Source organism: Scyliorhinus canicula, chromosome 7 (genome assembly GCF_902713615.1).
Source record: "Scyliorhinus canicula chromosome 7, sScyCan1.1, whole genome shotgun sequence".
In the NCBI taxonomy this organism is placed as follows: domain Eukaryota; kingdom Metazoa; phylum Chordata; class Chondrichthyes; order Carcharhiniformes; family Scyliorhinidae; genus Scyliorhinus; species Scyliorhinus canicula.
Genome location: NC_052152.1, coordinates 119,824,613 through 119,844,518, shown reverse-complemented (window position 1 = coordinate 119,844,518; position 19,906 = coordinate 119,824,613). Strand labels below are relative to the sequence as shown.

The 19,906-nt window shown below is 45.7% G+C and overlaps 1 protein-coding gene across 11 annotated transcripts in view; it reads right to left on the bottom strand.

The window, feature by feature from the left end:
- Nucleotides 1-19,906, bottom strand: part of LOC119969323 (MAP7 domain-containing protein 2-like) — a 262,025-nt gene that overhangs the window by 233,437 nt on the left and 8,682 nt on the right. For 2 of the 11 annotated variants that reach the window (XM_038802809.1, XM_038802810.1), the window contains exons 2-3: nt 12,578-12,725; nt 12,230-12,470 (exon numbers count right to left, since the gene is read on the bottom strand). The exons of 6 other annotated variants lie outside the window; for them this stretch is intronic. Coding sequence is in view for 3 of the 5 variants with exons in the window: in XM_038802808.1 (XP_038658736.1) it covers nt 12,537-12,596 (60 nt within the window). In the remaining 2 variants the exon portion in view is untranslated. Of the gene's footprint in view, nt 1-12,229; nt 12,471-12,536; nt 12,726-12,965; nt 12,984-19,906 lie in introns of those variants that run through there. 3 more of the 11 variants (XM_038802808.1, XM_038802805.1, XM_038802806.1) reach the window with 2 other exon arrangements.

The following is a 19,906-nucleotide window of genomic DNA, read 5'->3' as shown; positions in this document are numbered from 1 at the left end:
TGAGCAAACCACCAAAATTTGGAAGTGTGTTATTTGAATGTTATGTACTAACAGGGATATACGGTTAACCGGAGAGATTTTGTTGCGTAAAACTGTTGGGAGTTTTGTAGGCCGGAAAATAGCGTAAGCCGTACCCGTGTTTACATCACCACTTTATTCCCCCCTGTTCTAAATTCCGTAGAAACTCAGAGATAGCGAGAAAAATGGCAATGAAGACAATGGAACGCCTTATGAACTTCCAAGAATTCGAGGTTGCAGCGGCCAGTAGAGTAGGACAGTGTCCCGTATGGGAAGAGGAAATCAGAAAATATCTCAAAGGGAAAGGGTGGCCCCTTTGGCGTGTATTTTGTGCGAACGACGAAACAGGTCCCGGAAGTATAGGGCATACTTGGTGGGAGAACCTGACAGAGATTCATAAGAGCAGCTTACGGAAAGCTCGCAAGCCGATGGCAATCGTGTCCTGCTTGGCACAATTGCGAGGCACAGAGGAGGTCGTGAGGACGCTCCGCAGAGAGATTAAAGAGAGAGATAAGAATAGTGAGGGAGACGTGAGTGAGGATGAGAAAGAAAACAGGGAACTGAGAGAGCAGTAAGCAGCAAAGGACAAGGAGATAGAGGATGTCAAATGGGCACACCAATCTTGTCTCGCTCATTTAAGCAGCTTTCAGTCACAATACGATAAGGCCTACCAAGACAAGACAAGAGACAGAACACCAAGTCGAGCAATTAAAGAAACAATGTAACGATTTAAAAGCAGCCCTACGAGCACTCCACAGTTCCAAGACGGAACAAAGGCAGAGCTCGGTAGACCATGCAAAATGCCGGAAGCAAATTGTAGACCTGCAATCTCTGCTTTCTGTACAAAATGGATTCCAGGGCACGTTTGGACCCCAGTTAGAAAATGGCAGGAGTTAAATGAGACTGCCCATAGATATGTACATGGCACATGTACTCAGGACAAACCACAGAAACGAAGAGCACCCCAACCCCCGGCTGCACAGGTAGAGCACAACTCTATGAACCCTGCAACCACACAGCGCAGGGCCACAACAGATGGAGACTCAGACTTTCTGTACACCACCCAATTGACTGTCACTCAATTAAGGGACACGTGTGATAAGATAACACCGTTCCAACCCACAGCGGACCCACACCATTATTTCGCAAGAGTCAAGCAACCGGCGATCATGTATGTCCTGGGTGAAAGAGAGCACGTGAATCTCACAGTTTTGAGCCTCGACCCTTCAGTCGTGGCAGCCCTTCCCGACCCACAGAATGTAGGAGGAGGCACGCTCCAAGAAATGCATGCAGCGATCTTAGATGCGATCGGCTACAACAAAGGAGACCCCATAGAAGGCCTAAATAAATGTAGGCAGAAAAAGACAGAGCACCCCACAGCGTTTGCTGGATGCTTGTGGATTCATTTCACAGTGGTATTTAGAGAGATAGCCCACGTTCATTTGAGCCCAGACAATACGGCCAAATGGACTCGAATCCTAATCTCTCATGCGACAGAAGCAGGACAGCGAGATTGTGCAAATTACAACCCCTCAGATGAGGCCCACAATGACAAAAGGGTACTAAAAATATTATCCCGCGCTTGGGAACAGTCCATGCAGGGAAAATCAGCTTATGGTAGAGCAGAGGAAGAGCAGGCAGATGCTAACATGCATCCAGTTAGGATGCACCAGAACCCCGCATGGGTAAATGAGGGATGAAATGGCCCACAGCAGCCTAAATCCCAAGAATGTTACAATTGAGGACAATTAGGACACTACGCACGAGTGCAATGCGCCCCAGAAACAGCAGCAAAACCAACAGACAAACACCCAGAAAAAGAATAGGGCAAAGTCAATTCACAGTGTTAGATAACGCAGATATGAACGGCACCGACTGACGGTGTTCAGACTCCCCAACGTGGGTCTGCGACACCCTTTGGGACAAGTCCGGTAGACCGGTAATGGCAGGCACAGACCGGGGACACCCCGTAGAATTTCTTTGGGACACAGGAGGGTCCCGCACCACGCTCAATTCCTCCACAATGTTTCAGCGAGACACATGGCCCACCACGGACACCATTAGTCTCAGCGGTTTTACAGGGCACTTACAGCAGGGACACATCACAGCCCCTGTAGCCATTCCGATAGGGAACATTAAAACTAAACATCCCGTAGTTCTGGTCGACCTACCCCAGACAGCCGAACACATTTTAGGTATTGATTTTATGAGCTCCCACAATCTATCATTCGACCACGTAAACAAAAGCGCAGCACGATGGACCCTTCTCTTACAGAGACGCGACGTAACAGTCAAGAGGACCAAAACCCACACTTTCCTCACAGACAATATGCACTATGCAGGCACCCCACATGAGTGTGAAATAATAACCACTGGGCACAATACAGGACCCTTTGTACCAAAGCCAGCTCCCCCGAAACCAGGTATTACACCCCAGAGACCCCAGCCCACAGACACAGGTGCACCCCTTAGGATTTATGTGGATGGCTCCTCCACAGTTTTAAATGGAAAAAGGATTACCGGTTGTAGTATTTATGTAGAGGACATGCAGGGGTGGCGCGTTAGAGGAGATCTTGGTAGTGTGGATGAGCAGAGGGATCGCGGTGTCCATGTACATAGATCCCTGAAAGTTGCCACCCAGGTTGATAGGGTTGTGAAGAAGGCCTATGGTGTGTTGGCCTTTATTGGTAGAGGGATTGAGTTCTGGAGCCATGAGGTCATGTTGCAGTTGTACAAAACTCTAGTACGGCCGCATTTGGAATATTGCTTACAGTTCTGGTCGCCTCATTATAGGAAGGACGTGGAAGCTTTGGAACGGGTGCAGAGGAGATTTACCAGGATGTTGCCTGGTATGGAGGGAAAATCTTATGAGGAAAGGCTGATGGACTTGAGGTTGTTTTCGTTAGAGAGAAGAAGGTTAAGAGGTGACTTAATAGAAGCATACAAAATGATCAGAGGGTTAGATAGGGTGGACAGCGAGAGCCTTCTCCCGCGGATGGAGGTGGCTAGCACGAGGGGACAGCCTTAAATTGAGGGGTAATAGATATAGGACAGAGGTCAGAGGTGGGTGTTTTACGCAAAGAGTGGTGAGGCCGTGGAATGCCCTACCTGCAACAGTAGTGAACTCGCCAACATTGAGGGCATTTAAAAGTTTATTGGATAAGCATATGGATGATAAGGGCATAGTGTAGGTTAGATGGTCTTTAGTTTTTTTCCAGGTCGGTGCAACATCGAGGGCTTAAGGGCCTGTACTGCGCTGTATCGTTCTATGTTCTATATCCTTGAAATTGCCAGGACATTTAGGCTCACAGGCAGCAGAACTGGCAGCTGTAGCATATATTGTAGACCACCCCGACTCGTTCCCGACCCCAGCCAACATATATTCCGACAGTTTATATGTCTGCAATAGTTTAACAGAATTCCTACCCCTGTGGGAATCTAGAGGATTTGTTTCCGCAGATGGAAAACCCCCACCCTCAGCCCCATTACTCCAGCGTATCCTAAAGACAGCAAAAGACCGGAGATATGGGATTATTAAAGTTCGTAGCCACCATCGTTCCTCCCACCCTGGTAACCTTAAGGCAGACGCCCTAGCAAAGGCAGGTTCCAGACACGGTCACTTTTGGATTCCTCCCGAGAGTGCCCCAGTACACGCGGTTCAGGTCTCACAGACCAACATTCAGGATTTAGCGCAGGCCCAAAAAGATGGGAAGCTCAGGGAAGTTTTAAAAGGCAACTTCCCAGCCCCCTACGATAAATACAGGAACGCAATGACAACACATGACGGTGTGATTTTAAAAGAAGGAATTTATGTCGTCCCCAGCCAGGACAGGAATCAGATTATTTGTCAATTCCATGACAAACATGGACATCAGAGCATAGAAGCAACCCTCGCCCACCTCCGACCTCTCTGCTGGTGACCCGATTTAAAAGCCAATGTAACGCACGACATTGAAAACTGTTTAATCTGTGCCCAGAACAATCCGGACAGATACGCAAGAAAAGGTCAGCTTAGTCACACCCACCCCGTTAATGGCCCCTGACGAATTTGCAGTTTGATTACCCCTACCCCCCTGCAGGAATGGTTTTAAGTATGTGTTGGTGGTCATCGACACCTTCACAAAAAGGGTGGAAGCCTTTTCATCCAGAACAAACACAAACGACAGCCAAAATCCTCACTCAGCGCATCTTTACAAGATGGGGACTCCCACGCAGCATAGAGTCCGATCAAGGCTCCCATTTTACAGGACGAGTGATGAAAAACATCCTTACAATTTTCGGAATCAAACAAAAATTCCACATTGCATACCACCCCCAATCCAGCAACATTGTAGAGAGAATGAACAGAACTTGAAAAGTGACCCTCAGAAAAATAGTGCAACAGCACAATTACACCTGGGACACAGTTCTCCCATTTGCACTAATGTTCATAAGAAACACAGTCTCCACGTCGACAGGATACACCCCCCACAGCCTCATGACCGGACAACCCATGAATGCAACAGAATATTTGTTAGGTCTCGATTTGGCCAGCCCCGCAGTCACCGCCCTCGCACATGAGAAAGCAGTTTAGCAGATTATAGAAAATGTAAAGGCTGCCCAGCTTGCAGCAGCTGTTAGACTTGGGACCCACAAGAAGCAAAGCAAAGTTTGCTTTGATAAGACAGTACACGCCACAGAATTTGTAGCAGGGCAGCAAGTCATGCTATCTCTACACAACCCCGGCTCATTCCTTTCCCCCAAATTTGCAGGACCGTACTCCATCTCTGATAAAGTCAGCCCCTCTGTATACAAAATCACCTATCTCAATGGTAAGTCTGCGCGGTTCCACATAAACCAGTTTAAGGCTTATGGCATGCAGAACCATTCACACCACATCTCACTTGCAACAGCAGATGAACACACTCCGCCCACAAACGACCTATTCCTACCTTCCCCAAACCAGTCCAGCCCATTCTCAGACATGACTTCGACTCCACCCTCGGAGGCATGACTCCGCCTCTCCCTTCCTCCAACCAGCAGTGACAGCAACAGCGATAGTGACATCCCCAGCACACCACGCCACGATTACACCCCTGCACCAGCCCCCACTCCCAGCGACTCCGAGCAAGATTCCAGCGACCACTTTGAGACCACGTACATTAAAGCCCCTGATTCAGACCCACCACCCGACGATTATGGATTGCCCCCCACCACCTCCAACTTCGACACGAAAAACTGGCACCGAGACAATTCGTTCAGACTCATACGGAATGATGAGATGGACCCCAATTCTCCCCACGCAGCTTTGGCACGACTACTCCAGTCACGAGTATGGCAACCGGGAGAAGATGATAACTTAGAGTCTGACTCCTACCAGACGGGCCCCTTTGCGACTCTGTTCGCTATAGAGCAATGAGGTGTCCAGATGATGGTGAAAAGGAACCGATTGAGCTTTACAGTGTAATTTCGGAACCTGCACGATTTCTGTTATGTTTGTGTGTTACGTTAAATGTTTGTTATTGTGAATGTTAAATGTTGTTTGTGCAATTAAAGTTTTTTTCACGGCCCCACGCCACCATTCTTTTGACGCTCATTGGCAATTAATGGAACTAGTTTGTCCGCAGACAACCGATCATAGCTACTCTCCTGATTTGAAGGTAGCCACAAAAAATAACACCCACGAAGATCACAAATTCTTACCGTTCTTGCCCAGTCACTCAGGCAGTGGAGTAACGGCACTGGTCCCCGCCCTGCCAGAGGACCCCCATCTGGTTAGCTACGCTCGGGTAGAGCACATACGGCACTGGTCACCGTACTACCGGGGGATTCTGACCCGCCACGGCCCATACGCACTCCATTCAGAACTTTTGGTTCAAAACTCTTTTGTTTGTTTTAGGTTGCTCTCCCTTAGGTTGCTCTCCATATGCTATCTACATCCTCAAACACTGGGATGGTACACTCACCACACTCACCGCATCAATCGCACAGGCTGTGAGACTGCTCGCACTGTGACAGCATTTTCTTCTCAGATGTCTTGTCCAAAAATATTTGGTGAAAAAAAAGAGGGAGTCATAGATGGTGACCAATTATAATGGGTAATTGGTAATAAAAGGACAGACAGACACACATATGAGATCTTAAGCAAGATAATAACAGATATTATGCTTGTGCCCACAGAAATCCAGAACCACAGAAGCCACAGGAAGACCACGGAAGAAAGAAGAGAACATGAAGACAGACATCATGGTCTACATTTGGATCTTCGCGGGATCCCTACAGTTGCGCGTGGAGGCGACCTCCCTGACCCCTACCCCACAGGCCGTAAATGTTTCCCATCCCTGCCACACACCACACCCAGAGACAGCAACTGATACACCAACCTGGTATGACAAGTTCACCACCTGGTATTCCCTGTCCTACATTGTAGAAGCACTGTTAGTCATTGCAATACTCTGCAGCGTCATCCAGACACTGAGACTTAGGAAATGGCGAAGGAAAGCCTCCCGCACTCCGGTATGTACCTTCAGATCCCCTATTTTCAGACTTCAGCAAACCCCCCACTCTCTTTAAATGAATTAAAGTGCATCAGTTTTTTTTGTTTGTTGCTTGTTCTAATAAAAATGTAAAACTCTGTGTTTGACTGCCATGCCACATAGCCCTGTGTTGCTGCTACTGCATAGTTTAAAATGTTGTATATGCTTTTCATTGATTAAGGATAGTCTAGATAAGAATAGTTAGAGGTTCCCGTGTTTTTATTTTGTAATGCATGCTGAATGTCATAGCGCCCCATAGAATTTTATAATAATGTGTGTACATAAAACAATTTAGGTAAAAATTCCCATCCATAGGACAGAGTAGAGTAGAGCCTGTCCCTGCTTACGGGTGCCCGACTTAGGAGGAGAACGAAGAAGACTCAGTAATATGATCCTTCACGCTTCACGTTGAGGATCAGAAGGAGGGAGTGTAGTCATCTGGGATGGCCACTTCCAGAACACAAAATGGACGCTCGCAAAGCATATAGGGAACTGTAGACAATGCTAGGAAACAAGCAGGCACAGAATCCTGAATGTATATTTGGGAAACAGCTCCCAGATGGAATTGAAACTATAGGTCGATTAGCATATTGATGGCCCATCTCCGGGGACAAAGGAATGACACTCAAACAACCGATACGATTGCAGACATCCCGGCACCAGAAAGACACAAACAAAGCAAGGCCAACGGCCACCAAAGACACGCCCAGCCATCAGGGCATCCACCCCTTTATTGAACAAGATCGATAGCAATGATCGAGAAGCGGCCCAATTAATTGGGGCCAAGTTTAAGGCCCGCCTAAAAGCACGCAAAGCCCCTCCAGGTATAAGAAGAAGCCCCGAGAGAGAATCACTCTCTTGGACTCGGCTCTCGAAGCGGAGAGACCCGTCCACCAACATCACCAGAAGCAGTAAGTCCAAGGTCAACGCTCGCTACCAGACGGACGGCCTTAGCTCTTCTCCTGTACCTCTTCAAACCAACAATCTCAGATCCGAACAACGGCCATTGTTCCTCTGACTGAGTGGGCACCCGAAGCTAAGTATCGGCATTAGCGTTAGAGATAGTTTAGTTTGTAGTATTTTGTGCATGAGTAGATATTACTGTGTGTGTAAATAAATAGTATTGACTTTGAACTAACTAACTGGGTATTGGCTCTTTGATCAGTATTCGGGTTTGAACCTTGTGGCAGTATCGAGAGATACCTGGCGACTCTAAAGCAAACATAATTAGGATTAAGGAAGGCGACCATATTGACCGCCATATTTATAGCAAGTAAACAGAGCAACAGTGGGAACTAACTGAGGATTTCACTTGTCCTGATGTATCATCATCCCTGGAAATTACACTTCAATCTGATTGTCTAGGTTTTTTTTTTAAACTGTATATCAGTGGTGCCTCATTCTAAATAGGCACAGAGCCCCTAATTATTGGCAAACGTCTGGTTTAAGAGGTATAAACAGACACAGGTTAATATGCGGAGTGTTGAGTTGGGGTGCGCATGCTTGCAATGTGCAACTCTGAAAATAAAGGCTTGTAATTGTGTGTAAAGGATGGGTCCAGCTATATCCTTCACCAAATGGCTTACAGTCTGACATACTACACTCTCGAAGGTGCCATCTTTCAGACGGGACATTAAACAGAGGGCCTATCTGTATCTTTCAGACGGGACATTAAACAAAGGGCCTATCTGTATCTTTCAGACGGGACATTGAACAGAGGGCCTATCTGTATCTTTCAGACGGGATATTAAACAGAGGATCTATCTGTATCTTTCAGACGGGATATTAAACAGAGGGGCTATCTGTATCTTTCAGACGGGACATTAAACAGAGGGTCTATCTGTATCTTTCCGCTGGATAGAAAACATATTCCAGGGTGTTATTTCTGAAAAGAGTGGCTTGGGTCAAACCTGGCGTCCTAACCAATATTTACCACTCAGTCAACATCACAAAATAACAGTTGAACTGGTCATTGGAAGCCAAAGTTCAAAAACATTTAACTGACCGTAAAAGTGGTTTGGGATATACTAAGAGCATGAAAGAATTGCAAGAAATACATATTTTCTTCTACTTTGTTTTCAACTGATAGACATTCTGGCCAAGTCAGCACTAAAGACGGCACAGAAAATGCCATGGAATCCAGGGTGGTGATTGCGGTGTCACCGAGTACGTCCGTGTCCTTTTCATGTGGGAGGACTCTGGAACACCCGGAGGAAACCCACACGGACACAGGGAGAATTTTGAGCGTAAATGGCAACGCGGGCCTATAATCTCACAAGAGTTGGGAAACGATCTTGCTTCTCGACTTCCCACGCCCCTCACCCCTGACATAATGAGATTCATGCCTAGGGAAATTAATAACTTGGGTGGCAGGGTTACACAATGGTTAGCACTATTGCCTCACAGTGCCCGGGTTCAATTTCGGCCATGGGTGACTGTGTGAAATTTGCACATTCTTCTCATGAATAAATTTTAATATTGGTGAGCTGTCCCGATGGCACTTCCCCATCAGTGAATATTCAAACCCCGACGGTGTGACATCATGCTGGTGAATTTTATAACATAGAACAGTACAGCACGGTACAGGCCCTTTGGCCCACAATGTTGTGCCGTCCATTTATCCTAATCTAAGATCAACCTAACCTATACCCCTTCAATTTACGGCTGTCCATGTGCCCGTCTAAGAGTCGCTTAAATGTCCCTAATGAAACTGACTCCACCGCCTCCACTGGCAGTGCATTCCACAAACCCACCACTCTCTGTGTAAGAACCTACCTCTGACATCTCCCCTATACCTTCCTCCAATCACCTTAAAATTATGTCTCCTCGTGACAGCCATTTCCGCCCTGGGGAAAAGTCTCTGGCTATCCACTCTATCCATGCCTCTCATCACCTTGTACACCTCTATCAAGTCACCTCCCTTCCTTCTACGCTCCCTCAACCTTTCGTCATAAGACATGCTCTCCAGTCCAGGCAGCATCCAGGTAAATTTCCTCTGCACCCTCTCCAAAGCATGCACATCACTCCTATAATGAGGTGACCAGAACTGGAAACAATATTCCAAGTGTGGTCTAACTGGTGGTTTTGTAAAGCTGCAGCAAAACCTTGCGCCACTTAAACTCAATCTCAATCCCCCTGTTAATGAAAGCTAACACACCATACGCCTTCTTAACAACCCTATCGACCTGGGTGGCAACTTTGAGGGATCTGCGTACATGGACCCCAAGATCCCTCTGTTCCTCCACACTTCCAAGAATCCTGTCTGTAATCCTGTATTCAGACCTTCCAAAATGAATCACTTCACATTTATGAACGTTGAACTCCATCTCCACTTTTCAGCCCAGCTCTGCATCCTGTCAATTTCCTGCTGTAACCTGCAACAACCCTCAACACTATCTACAACTCCACCAACCTTCATGCATTCGGCAAACTTACTAACCCGCCCTTCCACTTCCTCATCCAAGTCATTTATAAAAACCACAGAGCACAGGTCCCAGAACAGATCCCTGTGGGACACCACTGGTCACCGACCTCCAGGCGGAATACTTTCCATCCACTCCCACTCGCATCTTCTTTCAGTCAGCCAATTCTGTGTCCAGACAGCCAAATTTCCCTGTATCCCATGCCCCCTAACATCTGTATAAAAACATGAACCTGGCAACCTAACCTCCGAAGGGGATATTGAGGTGAACATGTAGGTCCCCAACCCACCAGGTATCCAATGGAGAGGCACCAGAGAGGATGGAGGGGAATCAGCTTAGTCATTCTCAGAACAGGAGGGCTGAGTCCTGGAAGTTTTGGGGGGGGGGGCAAGGGGTTGCTGCTTGCAAGCCTTTGCGGGGCCTCCATTATTATCATGCTGTTGATCTCCACTGGATCTGGCACTTGGTGAAGGATCGGTGAGATGGGGGGTGGGGGTGGGGGTGGAGCAGTGCCAGTCACCAAGATTACATCAGCATGACTGCCTGGTTACAGAAGTAGGAAGGGACAACTATTGAGCTGCTATACTCGCAGAGGGCAGGTTGAGGACATCCTGCTTCCAGCCTATATATGGGGTTGGCTGTGCATGCTGAAATGAAATGGGGGTGGGGCGGCACTTTAAGAATACATCATGTGACTTTTGAAAAGTTAAATGGTGCTAACTTAGGTGGTTCATATCTACTCATACCTAAACTCACCCGTGCCCAAGCTGTTACTATAATTTCTCAGCCTTCCTGACCGTACGTCTCGGTGTCTCCCTAGGATCCACAGCTGAGGACGAGGTGGCCTGCTGACTGCCATACCCTGCTGCCTCAGATGGCCTTGGCGGGTGTCCCCTGGAGGGCCGAGTCCTTGAGGATCTGGGCCTAATTTCGGGTAGCACGGCAGAGATGTGTTGCTCACAGGGAGGGAGGGATTCAGGTGGGTTGGAAGGCCCCAGGCTGCGCATCAAAAGATCCTCTTCCCTGTGGGTGCTCAGAGGGGTCCCTGAGCTCCTCCATGGAATGGAGGGGCACCTGGAGTGAGATCCAGAAGCCCCGCCGTCCTCTGGTGCTGAAATTTGCAGGTTCCCACAATATTCTGCACCATGCAGCTCACCCCTTCATCCATGGAGCAGACATCCCTCATCATGGAGTGCATGTCCTGCACCATGGAGCAGACATCCCTCATCATGGAGTGCATGTCCTGCACCAAGGTCTCAACCGCGGATGTGACCCTCGTAGTTTTGTCCTTGTGCCTTGAGTGATGGCACCATCTCCTCAGACAGAAGGCAATGGGCCACCTCCAGTTGCCCTTGTAGTCTGAGGAGGGATGCGGACATCCCTTCCTGATATTTCCAACTCTGCCTTTGTAACTTCTGCAACTATGGGACAACAGAGTCCAGGGGCATGTCATCTGTCTGGGGCTCAGCAAAATCCTGGGCTCCTGCATCCCTCCGAGTTATGGTTCCCTGAGACATCCCTACTGTTAGATACCGGACCAGACCCCAAATTGTGTTAGGATACCAGATGACAATCCCAAACAGATTTTCTATTGTAAAACTGTGAGGAAAGGATACTTCACCCCAGGGGTGATTACTCTGACCAATGGGCATCTTTCATGTTAAAACCAAATTTAATTTAAACACAGAATTAACAACATTAACATCAAAGAAATAGCCTTAGAATTATCAGTTAAACAGTTCTTACATAAAAGGAAAAGCATGAATTTACTTTCTATACTTGTTATTAATTAATTTCAGTTAAGCAACCCAATACAATTAAAATGCCACCTAAAAATAAAGTTGACACATCAGGTTACTTGGTTAGCTGTGTAGATACTTTTTAGAGAGAGACTCTTTCAAGAGCAGATCAACACTTCTGTCTTGTCAGACTTAAATCCTATGGCAAGCTGCTGTCTAACTTAAAATGTTATAACAAACTGCAAAACTAGACAGACCTGGCTCCTCGCATTAATTATAGAGTCTGTATCCCACTAAGTTCCATGACCTCCTTAGCTAGGACTAAATACTACTCCCTCATAAATTACCCACACTCCAGGAAACCATTCAAAATTTGCCCTTTATCTGTAACTAAGTAAGCGGTTGGAATGAATGATTGCTTCACGTTTTACAGCACCTTAATTACAGGTTTAGCAGACATAGTACATGTTTGTATTTGAAACCAGGGTTTTTAATGACATTACTACAACAAAATATAATTATATCAAATTCTTACATTAATTGCACTACCTCCAGCAGCTGTGGACCATCAGCTGTGAGGTGCTCACCAGTGACTGACCCAGATGTCTGCCTATTAAATATTCCCATCAAGATGCGTGTATCTGCGCTGGGGGAGGGTGTGGGTGACAGATGTGATGCCTCTTCAATGCCGGTCTCTGATTATTTCCCCTTGGAGCTGCTTGGATCTGTGGTTTCAAGTGGGTGAGAGATTGGTCCAGGTTGGTCAACTGATTGACCTGAAAGGGAAGCAAGATTGCATTAGTGAGTGACATGGGCAAAAGGATAGCAGCAACTGAACTCACATGAGGATGGCACCATGGCTGGATGTGTTGAGTGTTCTCACTTTTGCCTCTTGCCTCCATTTTCCCTCAGCGATCCTGCTCCACCCCAGCCAGCTCAAGGGTTCTTTCTTCAAATAGGGTGAGGGTCTTCAGCGGCGGCATCACTCAGGCCAGCTGTGCCCACTCACATCGATTGTGCTCACGTTTGCCCTGCAATGAGACAAATGGGGAGAATGTAGGCAGGGCATATACCGTGTCAGATAGTAAAGATTCCTGCATGACTGGGAGCGGAGATGGGATGAGGAGCGGAGCCAGTGGGGGATAGGAGAGGGAGGGGGAGACAACATGGCAAGTGGTGAGGCCCCGGGAGGTGGCTGAGAGTGAGACCACCATGGATGTTTGATGAATGTGTTAAGGGATGCAGGTGGACACATGCGAAGAGTAACTTACCCTGGCTACATGAAGGTCATTCATCTTCTTCCTGCACTGGATCTCTTAGCAAGCTAACACTTGTGATCGCAGCCACTGCCTCCCATGCAGGGTTGGTCACCTTGCTGGCTGCAGTATAAATTGATGCTCCCTTCACAATTTAGTATTCTAGCGAATTGTCCTGATGAGTGCAAGATGAAAAGCTTTGACAACATGTCTCTTTCTTCAGCAATACTCGAGTTCTCTACACCCAACCAACAATCCTTTTCCTTGATTCATAGATGTTTACAGCACATAAGGAGGCCATTTAGCCCATCGTGTACAAGCCAGTCAACAAAGATCTGACTACACTAATTCCATAATCCAGCACTTGGCCCATAGCCCTGAAGGTTATGGCAGTGCAAGTGAATATCTAAATACTTCTTAAATGTTATGAGAGTTTGTGACTCAACCATCATTTCAGGCACTGAGTTCCTGACTCCCACCACCTTCTGGGTGAAAAAGCTTCTCCTCAACTCCCTCTTGACCTTCTACCTACTACCTTAAATAAATCTATGCCCACTGATTATTGACCCCATAATTCATGTAAAAACATCTTCCTATCTATCCTGTCTATGCCCCTTGTAATTGTATATACATAGAATTTACAGTGCACAAGGAGGCCATTCGGCCCATCGAGTCTGCACCGGCTCCTGGAAAGAGCACCCTACCCAAGGTTAACACCTCCACCCTATCCCCATAACCCAGTAACCCCACCCAACACTAAGGGCAATTTATCATGGCCAATCCACCTAACCTGCACATCTTTGGACTGTGGGAGGAAACCGGAGCACCCGGAGGAAAACCACGCACACACGGGGATGATGTGCAGACTCCGCACAGACAGTGACCCAAGCTGGAATCGAACCTGGGACCCTGGAGCTGTGAAGCGATTGTGCTATCCACAATGCTACCGTGCTGCCCCCGATATACATCTCTATCAGGTCCCCTCTCAACTTTTGCAACTCCAAGGAAAACAGCCCTAGCCTGTCCAATCTCTCAACGCTCAGACTCTCCAGCCCAGGCAGTATGCTGGTAAATCTCCTCTGCAACCTCTCCAATGCAATCACATCCTTTCTATAATGTGGTGACCAGAACTATACACAGTTGTGGCCCAACCAGCGTTTTATACAGTTTTTGCCTGACCGACCTGTTCTTGTATTCTATGCCTTGGCTAATAAGAGGCAAGTATCCCATATGCTTTCTTAACCACCTACCCAGCCACCTTCAGGAATCTGTGGATATGAACTCCAAGGTCCCTCTGATCTTCAGTACTTTCCATGCTCCTACCATTCATAGCATAAACCTTTGACTTGTTAGATCTCTGCAGGACATTACCTCACGATTTTACAGGTTGAATTCCATTTGCCACTGCTCTGCCCCCTTGGCCAGTCCATTGATATCCTCCTGCAGACTATGGCTATCATCCTCACTATTTACCACCCACCAATTTTCATGTCAAGGCAGCATGGTAGCACAGTGGGTAGCACTGTTGCGTCACAGCGCCAGGGGTCCCAGGTTCGATTCCCGGTTTGGGTCACTGTCTGTGCGGAGTCTGCACGTTCTCCCTGTGTCTACATGGGTTTCCTCTGGGTGCTCCGGTTTCCTCTCACAAGTCCTGAAAGACGTGCTCGGTGAATTGGACATTCTGAATTCTCCCTCAGTGTACCCGAACAGGCGCCGGAGTGTGGCGACTAGGAGCTTTTCACAGTAACTTCATTGCAGTGTTAATGTAAGCCTACTTGTGACAATAAAGATTACAAAAAAATTGTGTCATCCATAAACTTCCTGATCATACCCTCTACATTTAAGTCTAAATCATTGATGTAAACCACAAATAACAAGGGCCCCAGAACTGAGCCCTGCGGAGCTCCACTGGAAGCAGAATTCCAGTCACAGAAATATTCCTCTCAATCGCCCTCTGCTTTCTGCCTCTCAGCTTGCCACTCTCAATGTGCCACATTATCTTGGATCCCGTAGGCCCTTACTTTCTTGACCAGTCTGCCATGAGAGACCCTATCAAAAGCATTGTAAAGTCTACATAGACCACATCAAATGCATTGCTCTCATCAACATTAGAATACAATCCCTACAGTGTAGAAGGAGGCCATTCAGCCATCGCGTCTGCACTGACCCTCTGAAAGAGCACCCAACCCAGACCACCTCCCCCCACCCACCCCCCCCCCCCATTCCCTTAACCCCACAGAACCTAAGGGGCAATTTTATCATGGTCAATCCATCTAACCTGCATGTCTTTAGACACTAAGGGGCAACTTAACATGGCTAATCCACATAACCTGTATATCTTTGGACTGTGGGAGGAAATCAGAGCACTCTTTTATACATGGTATGTAAACTGTACCACTCTCAAATAATATCTACTGAGAGACAGTAAACAAACAGTCAACTTTTTCTTGGCATTGAGGAAGCTAAAGAGAAATTAATAATAATAATCTTTATCATTGTCACAAGTAGACTTACATTATTACTGCAATTAAGTTACTGTGAAAAGGCCGTAGTCACCACACTCTGGCGCCTGTTTGGGTACACCGAGGGAGAATTCAGAACGTCCAATTCACCTAACCTGCACATCTTTGGGCTGTGGGAGGAAACCAGAGCACCCGGAGGAAACCCACGCAGACACGGGAAGAAAGTGCAAACTCCACACAGTCGCCCATTGCTGGAATTGAACCCGGGTCCCCGGCGCTGTGAGGCAGCAGTGCTAACCACTGTGCCACCAAGTTATCCTGGTTACCTCCTCAAAAAATTTGATTAAATCCGTGAAACACGACCCTCCCTTAACCATTCCATCCTGATCATCACTGATTAATCCATATCTATCCAAGTGCAGATATACTCTGTCTCAGAATTCCTTTATTCAATTCATTTACGGGATGTGGGCATCGCTGGTTCGGCCAGCATTTAATGCCCATCCCGAGTTTACCTTCCGAAGGTGGTGGTGAGCTGCCTTCTTGAACCGCTGCAGTCCTTCAGCTATAGGTACACCCACTGTGCTGTTAGGGAGGTGTTATGGCCAGGGTTTAGAGAAACCCAAAGTGTATCATGGAGTTCACCTGACCCACAACTTTTAATAGATTGTGGTATGGGGAGCACACGGCCCACTCTACAGGTGTTGTGCAGCAGAAATGGAAAAGTATTTTTTAAAGCAAAACAATGTTTATTCTATGAACTCAAGTCATCCTTTTTAAAAACATAGTGAACATTTTAGCAACCATCAATTCAAATACAATCCCCAAAGAATACAATACAAAATAATTCTTGAGCGTTCCTTTTAACATCCATAGGACATAAAACAAAACATTTAACAGAAGCACCTCAGGTTTAACTTCACGACTGAGAACAGTTACCATGTTCAAATCAGCAAATGGACACTCATAAGCTTGCAGAGATTCACACACATCTTGCTGTGATTGCAGCTTCTCCAAAACTAAAATGAAACCAAACCCACCCTGCAGCAAAAAGCCTAAAGCAAAAGTAAAAAGCTGACAGTCAGTCCAGCTCCACCCACTCTGACATCACTGCAGTAATAAACACCTATTTCTCAAAGGTACTCTCACTACAGATATTTATATACACACCCATTAATAAACACCCATTTCTTAAAGGTACTCTCACATGAAACCTCTCCCCCCAAGAAAAAAAATAAACCATCAACTTCAAGATAGTTTCATTTTTCACCTATTCACAATCCGTTAAGAAATGCACTCAGTAAATATACATTCTTGTTTTAAAAAACCAACGCACGCACACAGGAATAATAATATAGTCCATTTTTTTTCTTCTTCTTCCTCCAACAGGACCTGCTTCTGTTCATCACATTCGTGACAAAGCATCGGCTATCAAATTTTCCTGCCCTGCCACATGTACTATCTTTAAATGAAATGGCTGTAACAATAAACTCCAGCGAAATAGACTTGCATTGTTATTCCGGAATCGCTCCAAAAACGTCAACGGATTATGATCAGTATATATAATGGTGTCAGACGGATTGCTGGTCGCATAAATGTGAAAATGTTGCAAGGCCAGCACCAAACTCAAAGTCTCCTTCTCAATTGTGGAATACTTTTTCTGGTGAGAATTCAATTTCTTTGAAAAATAACCAATAAGCTGCTTTAGCCCTTGTCATCATCTTGTAGAAGCACCACACAATTGGATAATCCTGAAACGACTTTGTTAGTTAACCGTTGAAATGTTGCTGGGTCGTTTTTAATGCCAAATGGCTTAACTTTGAATTGGTATATACCATCTGGAGTCACAAAAGCCAAAATCTCCTTCGCCATTTTGGACAAAGTTACCTGCCAGTAACCTTTAAGTAAATTCAATTTAGAAGTAAAAGTGGATTGTCCATTTTCTCAATGCAATCCTCCAAACGTGAGATAGGATAAGAGTCCACTTGTGTAACTGCATTAACCTTTCTATAGTCCACACACAACCATTGGGTACCATCTGGTTTTGGTACCATCACTGTGGGTGAGCTCCATTGGCTGCAACCCACTTCAATTATGTCATTTCTAAGCATACTCTCAATCTCTTTGTTAACCTGTGCCAATTTTGAAGGTCTATATGGATATTGTTTGATAGGAACAGCATTTCCCACATCTACATCATGTGTAGTACTTCTCAATTTATCCCTACAAACTTGCCCATGTGATATCAATAATTAGAACATAGAACAGTACAGCACAGAACAGGCCCTTCAGCCCTCAATGTTGTGCCTTGCCATGATCACTCTACTCAAACCCACGTATCCACCCTATACCCGTAACCCAACAACCCACCCCCCTTAACCTTACTTTTTAGGACACTACGGGCAATTTAGCATGGCCAATCCACCTAACCCGCACATCTTTGGACTGTGGGAGGAAACCGGAGCACCCGGAGGAAACCCACGCACACACAGGGAGGACGTGCAGACTCCGCACAGACAGTGACCCAGCCGGGAATCGAACCTGGGACCCTGGAGCTGTGAAGCATTTATGCTAACCACCATGCTACCGTGCTGCTGAATTCTTTCAGTTCAGTTCATTTTTCCTCTGGAAGGTAACTCAACAATTTATCCCAATTTCTAGAACATCCTCATTTTCCAATTTAATTTGAGGTATGCAAATTCACAAGTCATCTGGATTTGGTTCGTCACTTTGAGTTGGAATCATTAAAACCTCCTTTTTCTCTCCTTCCCTTTCAAAGTACCTTTTAAGCATATTCACATGACACACTCGGTGAGTTTTCCTTCTGTCTGGTGTTTTTACCACATAATTCATCTCACTTAATTTCCTTTCAATTTGATACGGTCCACAAAACCTTGCTTTTAAAGGCTCACCTGCCACTGGTAACAATACTAAAACTTTATCTCCACTGGCAAAACTACGAACTTTGGATTTCTTGTCCGCTACCTGTTTCATCACATTTTGTAAAACTTTTAAATGCTGTCTAGCCAATTTACATGCTCTATTTAATCGTTCCCTAAAATTTGTCACGTAATCCAATAATGTAATTTCCGATTTCTCACTCACCAATTTCTCCTAAATCAATTTAAGTGGTCCTCTTATCTCATGACCAAAAATTAGTTCAAAAGGACAGAATGTGGTTGACTCATTAGGTGCATCCCTAATTGCAAACAGTACGAATGGAATTCCTTTATCCCAATCCTCTGGATAATCGTGACAATAAGCCCTCACCATTGTCTTTAATGTCTGATGCCACCTTTTTAACGCTCCCTGCGATTCTGGATGGTATGCAGTTGATTTAAATTGTTTTATTCTGAAGCTATCCATAACTTCTTTGGATAACGTCGAGGTAAACTTCGATCCTTGATCCGATTGTATTTCTGTGGGTAGTCCCTATCTAGTAAAGAATTTAAGTAACTCCTCCACAATCTTTTTAGCTGTAATACTACATACTGGAATAGCCTCTGGAAACCTAGTAGACGCATCCATTATCATCAAAAGATATTGATTCCCACTTTTCATTTTAGGAAGCGGTCCTACGCAATCAATTAGGACCCTTGTAAAAGGTTCCTCAAATGCTGGAATGGTAATAAGAGCACTGGTTTTATCACTGCTTGAGGTTTCCCTATCACTTGACATGTGTGACATGATTGACAAAATTTAACTACATCTTTATGTAGTCCAGGCCAATAAAAATGTTTTTGTATTTGAGCTTGAGTTTTCCTTATTCCCAAATGACCTCCCATTGGTGCCTCATATGCAACTCGCAACACCTCCTTTCTATACCCTACCGGCAATACTACTTGATGAACTTCTGCCCACCTTTCATCCGCCTGCATATGTAAAGTTCTCCATTTTCTCATCAAGACATCACTTTTACGGTAATAACACATGTATTTTTGTTGTAACTCCGCCAATTTTCCTGAACTAAAAATATCTGCCTCACCTTCCTGTTCATGTTCTTTTTCAACCACCCGGTCAAAAATCGTTTCTGATAATTGAACTTCCACTTCATCTTCACTCTTTTATTTCTCCTCTTGTCTTAACCTGTGACTTTGCAACCTTGTTACTACACAATCCGGAAAAATCCCAGGATATTCATCCTTTGACACATCAGTTGTCTGATTTTCCATTGGCTTATCCACCACAGTAGGCATCACTCCCATCTGCGATCCAGCTTTATCATTACCAAAGATAAACTGTATTCCTTGGCAAGATAGTTTCTCTTTTACTCCCACCACCACTTCACCACTCTTTCCAACCTTGCCTTATATAATTGAACACTACTCCTCTCACCCTGAATTCCACATATTACCGCCTTTTCTGGCAACATTCCTCCCAAACTACATAACTCCTCATCTCTTACCATTAATGATTGACTAGCTCCCGTATCTCTTAAAATTGTGACTTTTTTTCCCTGCTCCTCCTGATACACGAGTAAACTTTACCCACACA